The sequence below is a fragment of the Chrysemys picta genome, chromosome 14 (genome assembly GCF_011386835.1).
Source record: "Chrysemys picta bellii isolate R12L10 chromosome 14, ASM1138683v2, whole genome shotgun sequence".
NCBI lineage: Eukaryota > Metazoa > Chordata > Testudines > Emydidae > Chrysemys > Chrysemys picta.
Window position 1 is genome coordinate 17,593,580 of NC_088804.1, and position 13,417 is coordinate 17,606,996.

Here is a 13,417-nt window from a genome sequence, read left to right on the forward strand (position 1 = left end):
AGCAAAAGGCGTGCTTGCCTAAGAGGCTCAGTTTCTCTGTAAAAAAGAAGCAGTTCTCTTTATTCCTTCCTTTCTCCTGGGGAGAGGCATTTAGGATTTGTTCCTTGTAAGCTTCTGTCCACTGCACTGGACTCTCATGACATGAAGGTTCCTTTCCTAAAACCCTTGGGCTAAACTTCTTGGAAACAGACAGACACTTTCTATTTTTACTTGTACAAAATACAGAAGTATGAGAAAGCTGCCTGCTGAAGTTCTTAGAACAGAATATAAGATTTCCCACTAAAAAAAGTCAGAAAGAAAAACTCCACGTAACTCAGGGAGAAAATAAAGAGATGGCAGAAACAGACCCACAGTATGAGGCATCATGCCACTGAATCAGAAGTGGCCATTAATACAAAATGGACGCATGGTATTAACCCCCATTGGTAAAACTTGCTCTTGACACAGATACTTAATGTACATTATTAACTTTGGCAACGTTGGTACCTCTTCATGCTACCGAAGTTACAGAAATTGAACTTGATTCGGAACTGAGAGGTAAGAATCCCTTACCACAGACAAAGTAAGGATCAGGCAACAGAACATAAATTGTGCTCCTGCTAGTGAGAGAGTGACTTGAAGACAGCCTACAACAATCAATGTATATAAAGAAAACCAGCAACACCACACCAAGAAAAAAAGACGCACTTTGACCTACTCCAGTCACCTAGTTGCAAGCCGCTTGCTTTCTCTCGAGACCTGTGCAATCCGATTCAACCAAAGTCACAAAAGGCAAACAGAAAAGTTACAGCACAATTAAAATAAAAGCCACTGTATGTAAGTAAAATAAACAGCTCCAAATAGCTTCAGCATGATAGAGCTCAAAATACCTGGTTGATCTGCTGACTTGAAACCAATTCCCTACAGCAGTTAACAGTACCCCCATCCCCTGCTGAGTTCAAAGGCAGTCTTCTCTCTGTTGTAACAAGCCCGTCTGAAAGCTGCCAAGTGCCCCACACTCTACTGTGGAAACACAGTTTCATATTACACAAACATTCCCAGCCCCTTTAAAAGCCAAATCACATCCACCTAAGATTTAGACCTCTCCTCTCAACACTTGCATTTCTGATTCTTTTATACCTGGTCATAAAATGAAAGATTTACCATTCTCCTAGCCCCTAGCTTACAAGGTTAGAAAGCTTTGATTCGGAGAACAAGGGAAAACTGTCAATACTTGGTTTCTTGCCACATATTAATAGTTCCCTGTCCCATACGGTCTACGATCTTTATGTGAGGATGTGCCCTGCTTAGTTAATAACATGGCAATCTTCCCTGCATTAGTCATGGAGCCGAGTACCAAGTGCTAACCTTTGTGGCATGCCAAGAACTACTTGGGAACAAACATAGTCTTTACTGGTATGGTAGAGTTCCAGCTAAACTGGCACCAGGTGTCCACCAACATTCAAGCATTAGGGCACTGTTAACTGTAATTTGCCATGTCTTTCACGTGTGTGAAATGTTCATTACTCAAGGTAGAGTATAAAATCTGCCAAAAGAAAGAAAGAAAGAAAGAAAGAAAGAAAGAAAGAAAGAAAGAAAGACATCTGTCAACGTGACTAAGATCACACGAATACTTGCATTTCTCATGGAAAAGCCGACCTTAAAACAGTAAAAAGTAATTTGCACGGGGCTACCAAACCTTTTCCAGAGAAGCAAATGAATGTTCCAGTAACATTACAAGATGGCTAGATGGTCTCTAAGGTGCCACAAGTACTCCTGTTCTTTTTACATAATAATTGATGAATGCAAAGCTCATTAACATGACAGACTGACAGCTCTGAAAGGCAGAAGTTTGCCACGTCTGCTGAAGTACAGAGAGATGAAATGCATGCTGTTCTGCCGGTACCAATGTGCCTCCCTGTTCGCCAAGAAAGACAGACAACTCTCTAGCTGGATGACAGCATGTTTCAGTGCTCATATTTATTAAATCTCTCTCTTTATAAGCAAAACCTGCCAACTATGCACAATGTCTGGCAGTTTTATGATGTTTATAAGTCTACAAGGAAATAGGCCATCAGATGAATTCCCCTCAGGATCTTTATTCCCCCTCCATCTAATCAGATGAATTGCCAATGTAGGTCCAGGTTATTTCATTCTGAAGGCCCAGACATGAAAGACTGCCGGCTAAGGCACCTTTCACAAATATCTTTTACACTAGGCAGATTGAACTGAGTATGATAGTGTACAAAAGCCAATATAAGGATTTGATAACATAGTGGGTTAGTGGGTGGCACATGAAGTTATATTTGAAAAGCTCACAAGTACAGAGCAACGTCAAAATCTCTTTACCATATACTCCAGCTCCGGTGGAGAACTCATCATCATTAGGCTTTATTTGACATTAGAACAAAACTTGCTAACCACCCCTTAGGGAACAATAGCCAGGCAAATAGGAAAATAGAGACTCAAGGCCAAATCCTGCTCTCTGATGTACATCAACCTGATGTACAATGCAATCAATGGGAATTGCACAGACAACTGATGGCCGTATTTGTCCCACAGGCTATTTATCTAACTTATTTGTATCAATATATTTCAACATTCGAAAATGAGGGACTTACTTCAAATTTTAGTTGTTTCCTGGAACTTGTACGTGTGTCACTTTCTTTCCCAGCTTTCTTTTCATCTCCACTGCAAACTCCATCTGTCTTCTCTGGAGGCAAAGCCACTGCAAAAAAGTATATTTAAGGAAAAAAGTTCATAACGGAATGTCAAAGTAGTCTTATATCACATCAAACCAGATTCCTTTGTTTCAAAAGTCTCATAATATTTAGGGTGAAACCTGATTTCTGCAAACTTGAATGGAAGAGATGCTATTATATTTGATTTACTCTTGTATCTGATATACACCTATGAGCAATGGACACTCTACCAGCAGCTCTTGTTGCAGATCCTCTTCAACAAACTCTGTATCAGGTTCAAGCAGAGCACTATGAGAATACAAATCTGCTAGAAATATGAATATGAACTAGTTTCATACTTTTGCCTACCATTTTTCAAAACAGTGGAGGTTCAACTTGCAAAAACACAGAATTCACCCCAGCAAACAATATAATTGAAGTTGAAATGAGCTTTGCATTCTATTCCAACCTCCCTCCTCAACTGCTCAAAAGTACTTTCTTAAATTCTTCTTGGGATAACATTTTCCAAGCCTGGTTGAAGCCACAAGATTATTTTTTTCCAAGAAGTTTCAGCAGCTTTTTGACTTATGCATAAAAAAAAATTATACTTTTCCCAATTGTTCAGACTGAACTATTTGCACTTGTAAAAAGCTTTAACGCTGGCATATTTCTGAGTCCTCACCGAGGAAGAAAACGCTATACAAAAGCTTCTCATTCAAGTCTGAGGCACCTACTGAGAGGCAATTGGCACTGCACTGGGTGACGCTCCAGATGAAAACAATCAGTTCAATATTTTTAAAGTTATGAAATTTATGGTCCAATATTTAGCACTGGCCTCAGGTGCAATTTTGGACATGCAAATAATCTTGCCGGAAATTTTGTGCCCACAATTCATGGCAAGTGCAAATATTAGATATTATATATCTATGGTCTTGTTTGCACCTGTGCAACAAAAGGCAGGTGAGAATATGCCTCTTACAGTTAGCATTCTTCCACTTGCACACTGGAATCTGTTTTAACCAATACATTTACCCTTGGACCATTTAAGATCCCTTACTTAGGGATGCCTAAAGTTCTAACATCTCAGTTATGTATTCTCTCAACACAAGACAAGTTTGACAGAGTAGGAATGACCTCCCTCAATTTAGAACCATTTAAAGGTGGACTGGCTAGAACAGCTCAGTAGCACTATGGTGGCTCTAAAGGTATTTAGTACTACTGAGATTCATCGCATTAACTACTTCAGGAGACCCAAGCTATTGTTTAAAGCATTATAACTGTTTTTCACTTTGTTCTTGACATTTTCTTTAAAAAAATACAACAGGAAAATTAATTGAAAAAATAGAATGACCCTTAACATAAAGTTAAAAGTTCAGATACTCCCAAAGCTAACGTTTCTACTACACATGAACTCACCCGCATTGCACACATGTGGAAACTTCTCATCCTCATTTCTTTGTTAAATTTGAATGCTATACTTGGTTTTGAATACTGTGTTTTGTTTTTTTAAACTTATGGCATACCATAAAATATACCTGATTTACAGTGAAGACAAGTTAACAATGAGGTAGAAACCTTAACCTTTAGAATTTCCTGACAAGTATTTCACTTTTTTGCTTTAATGTTGTATTAATGCCAACCTACACAGACATACACTCACTAAATTTATTATACACATACTCACACATGACACCTAGATTATGCTGATGATTGGCGCGCTCTAAATATCTGAGACAGACAGAGACAGATATTTGCAGGGGCGGCTCCATGCATTAGTGCACCAAGCACATGCCTGGGGCAGCAAGCTGTGGGGGGCAGCGTGCTGGTCGCCGTGAGGGCGGCAGTCAGGCTGCCTTCAGCGGCATGCCTGCGGGAGGTCCGCCAGTCCCGCGGCTTCAGCGGCAATTTGGTGGCGGGTACGCCGAAGGCGCGGGACCAGCAGACCTCCCGCAGGCGCACCGCCGCAAGCCGCCTGACTGCTGTGCTTGGGGCAGCAAAATACATAGAGCCGCCCCTGGATATGTGGTCATGTTAACTAAGCAAGTTAAGCCCATTAGAGAAAATACAGTCACTTCATGAAAAAGCATTTAAGAGGATATTGGTTTTTTTTTTTTCGTATTCTGGATAATGTGCTCACCACCACTGTGGTGCAGTGGATCCTTGTCCCGCTAGCTGGAAGAAAAGAGGTTGTTGCCTCTTTAAGAGCTCCCCCTGCAAGTGGTAGCAGAGATGGATGAAGAGGGCATATTTACATGTACATTGCGGAGAAACTAAATGAATTCTTTGAATCACTCATCACTGTTGAGGGAGATTCCCAAACCTGAGCCATTCTTTTTGGGTGACAGATCTGAGGAACTGTTCCAAATTGAGGTGTCATTAGAGCAGATTTTGGAACAAATTGATAAACTAAACAGTAATAAGTCTCCAGGACCTGATGGTATTCACCCAAGAGTTCTGAAGGAACTCAAATGTGAAATTGCAGGAATACTAACTATCATCTGTATCCCATCATTTAAATCAGCTTATGTACCAAATGACTGGACGATAGCTAATGTGACACCGATTTTTAGAAAGGGCTCTAGAGATGACCCTGGCAACTACAGGCCAGTAAGCCTCACTTCAGTACCGGGCAAATTGGTTGAAACTATCGTAAAGAACAAAATTGTCAGACACATAGATTAACATAATTTGTTGGGAAAATAGTCAGCATGGTTTTTGTAAAGGGAAATCATGCTTCACCAATCTACTAGAATTCTTTGAGGGGGTCAACAAGCATGCAGACAAAGGAGATCCAGTGGATATAGTATATTTAGATTTTCAGAAAGCCTTTGACACGGTCCCTCACCAGAAGGCTCTTAAGCAAAATAAACAGTTATGGGATAAGAGGGAAGGTTCTCTCATGGATTGGTAACTGGTTAAAAGATAGGAAACAAAGGTTAGGAATAAATGATCAGTTTTCAGAATGGAGAGAGGTAAACAGTGGTGTCCTCCAGGGATCTGTTCTGGGCCCAGTCCTATTTAACACATTCATAAATGATCTGGAAAAAGGGATAAATAATGAGGTGGCAAAATTTGCAGATGATACAAAACTACTCAAGATAGTTAAGTCCCAGGCAGACTGCGAAGAGCTACAAAAGGATCTCACAAAACTGGGTGACTGGGCAACAAAATGGCAGATGAAATTTAATGTTGATAAATGCAAAGTAATGCACATTGGAAAACATAATCCTAAGTATACATATACAATGATGGGGTCTAAATTAGCTGTTACCACTCAAGAAGGAGATCTTGGAGTCATTGTGGATAGTTCTCTGAAATCATCCACTCAATGTGCAGCAGCAGTCAAAAAAGTGAACAGAATGTTGGGAATCATCAAGAAAGGAATAGATAATAAGACAGAAAATATCATATTGCCTCTATATAAATCCATGGTACGCCCACATCTTGAATACTCCATGCAGATGTGGTCGCCCCATCTCAAAAAAGATATATTGGAATTGGAAAAGGTTCAGAAAAGGGCAACAAAAATGATTAGGGGTATAGAACAGCTTCCGTATGAAGAGAGATTAATAAGACTGGGACTTTTCAGCTTGGAAAAGAGGCGACTAAGGGAATATGATAGAGGTCTATAAAATCATGAGTGATATAGAGAAAGTAAATAAGGAAGTGTTATTTACTCCTTCTCATAATACAAGAACAAGGGGCCACCAAATGAAATTACTAGGTAGCAGGTTTAAAACAAACACAAAAAAGTATTTTTTCACGCAGAAAATGGCTGGACTGGAAAGGGGAGGGTACGCCTTTGCTGTTGACTGGAAGCATTTATACCCGGTGCAGTCCCGGAGAAGCTCTCTCTGTCACCTGGATCGGATAAACAAAGGTCAGAGGAATTTGGGGAAGATCCAAGAATATTTGGTTGACATGTTGCAGGGCAGAGTGTGGTGTGGTGCAGTGAAGCCCCCCTGGATGGATAAGACCAGGAGATATGTAAATATGGAGGTGACAAAATACAGACATAACCAAGGGAGATGGGTAATTCCATATCCGAACGTATCTTACTAGGCACCTGAGTTATTAAAGGAGGATGGGGTACATCTATCCGATTGAAGGTTAGATATATTTTTGTCTGATACTAAGCAAGGAATCAGTGAATATCTGGGAACCTGGTGGAGGTGGAAGGGAGGCAACCACACATAATTGCTGGTGCCTTCTTGTGGCAGATGTCCATTGCATGTACTCATTAGGGAAGGGATATGGTTATCAGATCAAATGGATTGGGAAAGCACTGCAGTAAAGGAAAGCATCCCTTAAGGGAGCTGGGGAAGTGAGGTTCAGGGCTTCTATACAATAGGGAGCCAGGGACTGTGTGTTCATACAATATTTAGTATACAGGGATCCCAACCTTAGTTGGAATCTTTGGGCACTACTGAAATGTAACAACTAATAATCATAAAGAGTTGTACAGTATTCTACTAAGTAACGTACAAGAATTGAAGACTCATTCTTCAGCGTAGCTTCCTCCAAAAACGCAGTACTGGAAAACATGGAAATGGAAACATGGAAAGCTAAGATGCCACGTCAGAAAAATGATAAACTATGGAAATACAGAATTCAGATCACCAGAACAACTCTAACTCTGGCCCTGTAACACCACCCTAAGAACAACAAGAAGTGGAGATGTAACATGCACACTTATGTTATCAGTTTTCCGAGTAGCAGCCATGTTAGTCTGTATCCGCAAAAAGAACAGGAGTACTTGTGGCACCTTAGAGACTAACAAATTTATTTAAGCATAAGCTTTCGTGGGCTACAGCCCACTTCTTCAAATGCATAGAATGGAACATATATTGAGGTGACAAAATACCAAGGAGGAGAAAAAAAACTTACTTACTTAATTGGCCTCTCAGAGTTGGTAAGACAACTCCCACCTTTTCATGCTCCCTGTATGTGTATATATGTTCCATTCTATGCATCTGAAGAAGTGGGCTGTAGCCCACGAAAGCTTATGCTCAAATAAATTTGTTAGTCTCTAAGATGCCACAAGTACTCCTGTTGTTTTTATGTTATCAGTGACTCTTAGTAATGACTAACCTTTTATGCTGACAGATTGTGAGCACCTCACTTACACTGATGAGTAGTTACTAACAAGAGTAGCTCTGGTTAAATCAATGGGACTACCTGTGAGAGTAACTGTCCACCAATATGAATAATAGGCTCATAATCTGTCCCCTAATGACTGTACACTGACATATTTAAACCAAACTGCCCCTATGTTACATCCTGTGACTTGGCTTCTTTAGAACCACAAACAGTACACTTTGCCATTTCAGATATTTTTTAATGGGGTATATTTGGAAAAAGACTTTTCCACTGGCCCTTTCCTCAAAAGTGAAGAGACAGCATCTCCCCAACATTCCTCTCAATGGACCAACATGAACTCTCAAAAACACTTCCCTCCTATGGGTTTTTCTGCCAGAGGAACAAAGTTCCCCATTCTCTCATTCCAACACTATGCTCTTGCAAAGATGTGAATGGAAGGTCTGCTGCACGTGTGCAAAGAGTATCAGAACTCCAATTCACTAGGTGGAGCTGAGAGGAGAACAGAGCCAAATAGGACAGAATTAATTTCTGGTTTCAAGAGCTATTCTTCCAGTGGTATGTTTAATAACCTTTCCAGATGTACAGGGCGTATGTTCAGATAGGAAGATTTCACTTTAATGTATGATTTATGTAACAGGGGAAAATGTTCTCTGATAAATTAGACTCCTCAAAAACAAGAGTTCACTGTATCGTGGGAGGGGTGTGTGAAATTCACACGTCAGAAAATCTTTCCTTTGAGCTTTGCTGACCATTGTCTCAGAATGATCACTGGTCTTGTGGCTCCAGGGAATTTTCCTTTGAAATCAGTTATTCATTTCTGAGCTCTGACACAATAGGGAAAAAAGATAATCTCATCCTGATGTCCTATTTCATTTGCCAAAGAAAAATGGGGTGCAAATGACACAGCACATGTCGAAAGCACCATAAGGGGAAATATATGCATGTATCCAAGTAGTATGTATGAGTGTGTGTGTGTGCATATACGTGCATACGCACGCACATATGAACTTTATGGTAACGTATTTGAATAATCACTCCTGTTGTGTTGTCTGAAATTAGAGCCCTATATTCTCTAATTTGCTTCTTATTTCTTCCTTACTCTGAACTATTGGCATGCTTTGGAGTCTGCTGCTCAGTTTTGCGAAGGAGATACACACATGCTGAACTTATTTATAAATAAAATGGGAATGTCTCCCTGGGACTGTTCAAACTGGCAGCACTGTAAAGAGAGATCCACTACTGAGCCACATGCCAAGGTTCAGATATATTCACAATGTGAACTTCCACTCAGTCCTGCCAATGATATTAAACTAGACCAGACCAGATTGCTATCTTGAAGGAGGGGGGAGAATTAATAGCTTCATGTTTCCAATGTCTGTGCCATCAGAAATTTGTCCATTTACAGTGTATCATTTGTGCATAAATATTCACTTACCTCCCCACTCACATAACAAGCCATCACAGAGGACACACTATGTACACACGTACAGTATATGGAAACATGCCCTTTTTGTTGTGGGAATCCACAACTGGAAAAAATATATTTTTATTACTTCTCACAGGGACCATATCCTCTAAAACAAATTATGTTCTCTGTCAGAATACTGTGCGAGTTGAAATATTGCTATATTTCTTTAGAATATTCTCTTTTCTTGTTCATTATTAATGGGCATGTATTCACTTCTATGACCTTAAGACACCATAAAATGTTTCTGGACAATATTTGAGATTGGAAACACAATAAAGGAAAAATATATTAACTTGGAAAAATTGTGAAATTCCATTCTTTCATGAAAGACAAATTAACTGACTTAAGTGTACTTGCAGATGTTTTCCTCCAAGGATTGTTAATTATTACCATCCATTTGCTCATAATTGCGAGAGACAGAGCGAGAGAGAGTGTGTGATTACCGTTTTAAAGGCATGAGACTCATTTCTGCAGAACTAGGTTCTGTGTTGAAAGTTTTACTCATTTTCAACAATAGAAATAGGTAACAATACCAACTTTTCTTTAAAAACCACCTTATAAATTACAGAACTAGATAAAGATGATTGATTTGTTCTTCATGTCATAGGCGACAACTCCATGGGTGCTCCGGGACTGGAGCACCCACAGGGAAAAAATGGTGGGTGCTGAGCACCCACTGGCAGTCCCTCTATCAGAACCTCCCCCTCCCTCCCCACATCTCCTGCCCGCCACAATCTGCTGTTTTGCAAGGCGTGCAGGAAGCTGGGGGGGAGGGAGGAGCAGCAAGGATGTGGTACACTCAGGGAAGGGGGTGGAATGGGGTGGGAATAGGCGGGGTGGAGGTGGAGCGGGAGCAGGAAGAGGTGGGGTGGGGCCTTGGGAGAGGGGTAGAATGTGGGTAGGGTCTGGGAGAGAGCTGGGAGGCAAACACCCCCTGGCACATTGTAAAGTCGGAACCTGTGCTTCATGTAATAGAAAGCATAGGGCATTTCACTTCAAACAGGCTGGTTTTATTGTAATGGCCAAGGCATCACTCACACACACCTATGTCTTACAGCTTGGAACAGAAAGCTAATTAGAGCTGCATTCAACTTGAGGAGTGGGCGCTTAAACTTTCACTCAGCTCAAGTGGCTTGTCACTTTAGATTTCTCATATCCGAACCCTGACTATGTGTAAAATTTTCAGAGGTCCACACCTCCATTTGAAATTTTTTAGAGTTCCGCAAATTAAAAAAGGTTGAAACCATACTGTGCTAAACTATCTGTTCAATCTTATATTTAGCTGTCACTCTCTTAGTACGTTGCCCAGACCTGAAGAAGAACTGTGTGTAGTTTGAATGCTTGTCTCTCTCATCAACAGAAGTCAGTCCAATAAAAGATATTACCTTACCCACCTTGTTTCTCTAATATCTTGGGACACATGGCTACAACAACACTGCATACATACTGTAAGGCCTGGTCTACACTGAGTTTAATTCGAATTTAGCAGCGTTAAATCGAATTAACCCTGCACCCATCCACACAACAAAGCCATTTATTTTGAAATAAAGGGCTCTCAAAATCGATTTCTGTACTCCTTCCCGACGTGCGGAGTAGCGCCAAAATCGATATTGTCATTTCGAATTAGGGTTAGTGTGGCCGCAATTCGATGGTATTGGCCTCCGGGAGCTATCCCACAGTGCACCATTGTGACCGCTCTGGACAGCAATCTGAACTCAGATGTTTGCCCAGCGTGGAGAGCACAGGTGACCACAGATAGCTCATCAGCACAGGTAACCATGCAGGCCGATAATCGAAAAAGAGCACCAGCATGGACCGTACGGCAGGTACTGGATCTGATCGCTATATGGGGAGAGGATTCAGTGCTAGCAGAACTTCGTTTGAAAAGATGAAATGCCAAAACCTTTGAAAAAATCTCCAAGGGCATGATGGAGAGAGGCCACAACAGGGACTCAGATCAGTGCCGCGTGAAAGTCAAGGAGCTCAGACAAGCCTATCAAAAAACAAAGGAGGCAAACGGTCGCTCCGGGTCAGAGCCGCGGACATGCCGCTTCTATACCGAGCTGCATGCAATTTTAGGGGGGGCCGCCACCACTACCCCACCTCTGACCGTGGATTCCGATGAGGGGATAATCTCATCAGCCACACCTGAAGATTATGCGGATGGGGAGGAGAAGGAGGACAAGCTTGCGGAGAGCACACAGCACTCCGTTCTCCCCAACAGCCAGGATCTTTTTCTCAGCCTGACTGAAGTACCCTCCCAAGCCAGTATCCAAGACCACGACCCCATGGAAGGGACCTCAGGTGAGTTTACCTTTTAAAATACAAAACTTGTTTTAAAAGCAAGCGTTTTTTAATGATTATTTTGCCCTGAGGACTTGGGATGCATTCACGGCCAGTACAGCTACTGGAAAAGTCTGTTAACGTGTCTGGGGAGGGAGTGGAAATCCTCCAGGGACATCTCCATGAAGCTCTCCTGGTGGTACTCCAAAAGCCTTTCCACAAGGTTTCTGGACAGTGCAGCCTTATTCCGTCCTCCATGGTAGGTCACTTGACCACGCCATGCTAGTAGCAAGTAATCTGGTATCATTGCATGACAAAGCCTGGCAGCATATGGTCCCGGTGTTTGCTGGCATTCAAGCAACATCTGTTCTTTATCTAGCTGTGTAATCCTCAGGAGAGTGATATCGCTCATGGTAACCTGGTTGAAATACGGGAATTTAATTAAGGGGACAGAGGTGGCCATTCCTACTGGGCTGTTTGCCTGTGGCTGAAAAGAATTCCTTCCCTGCAGTTAGCCAAACGCAGTGTGGGAGGGGAATTGGCCCTGAGCTTTTCACGTTTGGCTAGCAGGGATCTTCCCTGATACCAGCCGCGCGGTGGGGGGAGGGATAAAGAGATCATCCAGAGAATTGGATGGGGGGAGTTAGTTTGTTTTCTGCTGCTGAAGGTTAACAGGAAAACTGCAGCACTCAACGGGCTTTGCTTGGTATGTGGGAAAGGAGGGCGCAGAAGCCGAAAGACAATGGCTTACCATGGCTGCATGCAAGCCGAATTCTGTTGCCTGGACCTGCATCTGTGATCTCTAGCAGCAAAGCCACAGGCACTCAATATTAAGAGGCAAAATGCGACCTTGCACAGAAATCACATGTGCTATGTAATGTGAATAGTGTTGGTCACCGTGAAAGAGTATAAGCATTGTTCTGTAAAATGTATCTTTTTAAAAAATTCTCTCCTTTTTTCCCTCCCTCCAGCAGCTGCAAATTTTTCAAGCCTCCCTCCTCCATCCCGAAGGCTATCTCAGATAAGGCGTCGGAAAAAGAGGACACGAGACGAGATGTTCGCGGAAATCATGGAATCCACCCGCAGTGAAAGAGCTCATCTGAATGAGTGGAAGGACACGGTTTCAAAGTATAGGAAAGATGCCAGTGAACGTGAGGACAGGAGGGACCAAGGTGAGGACATGAGGGACCAACATGAGGAGAGGAGAGACGCTTGAGATGAGAGGTGGCGGCAGGAAGATCAGAGGAGGCAGGATGCAATGCTGGGGCTGCTGCGTGAGCAAACAGACATGCTCCGGCATCTGGTGGAGCTTCAGGAACGGCAGCAGGATAACAGAATGCTGCTACAGCCCCTGTATAACCCCTCTCCCCCCTCACCATGTTCCATAGCCGCCTCACCCAGACGTGTAAGAACGCAGGGGGGGGGAGGCTCCATGCATCCTCCCATTCCACCCCAGTGGACAGCTCAAGCAAAAGGCTGTCATTTTTTTAACCTTTTTTTAAGTGTCCTTTTCCTTCCTGCCGATCCTCCTCCCAAACCCCACCCGGGTTCTCTCCCTCTTTTTATAATCAATTAATAAAGAATAAATGATTTTTAAACGATAGTGACTTTATTTCCTTTGAAAGCAAGCTGTGATCGAAGGGGGAGGGTGGGTTCCTTACAGAGAATGAGTCAATAAAGGGGGCGGGTTTTCATCAAGGAGAAACAAACAGAAATTTCACACTGTAGCCTGGCCAGTCATGAAACTGGTTTTCAAAGCTTCTCTGATGCGCAGCACTTACTGGTGTGCTCTTCTAATCGCCCTGGTGTCTGGCTGCGCGTAATCAGCAGCCAGGCAATTTGCCTCAGCCTCCCACCCCGCCATAAAGGTCTCCCCCTTACTTTCACAGAGATTGTGGAGCACATA

The 13,417-nt window shown here is 42.3% G+C and overlaps 1 protein-coding gene across 4 annotated transcripts in view; it reads right to left on the bottom strand.

Annotated features, from left to right (window-relative positions):
* NKD1 (NKD inhibitor of WNT signaling pathway 1) overlaps window positions 1–13,417 on the bottom strand; it is a 156,101-nt gene that overhangs the window by 23,770 nt on the left and 118,914 nt on the right. For 3 of the 4 annotated variants that reach the window (XM_005289807.4, XM_005289809.4, XM_042852242.2), the window contains one exon: window positions 2,601–2,707. In XM_005289807.4, coding sequence (XP_005289864.1) covers window positions 2,601–2,707 — 107 coding nt within the window. Of the gene's footprint in view, window positions 1–869; window positions 1,038–2,600; window positions 2,708–13,417 lie in introns of those variants that run through there. The other variant, XM_042852243.2, reaches the window with a different exon arrangement.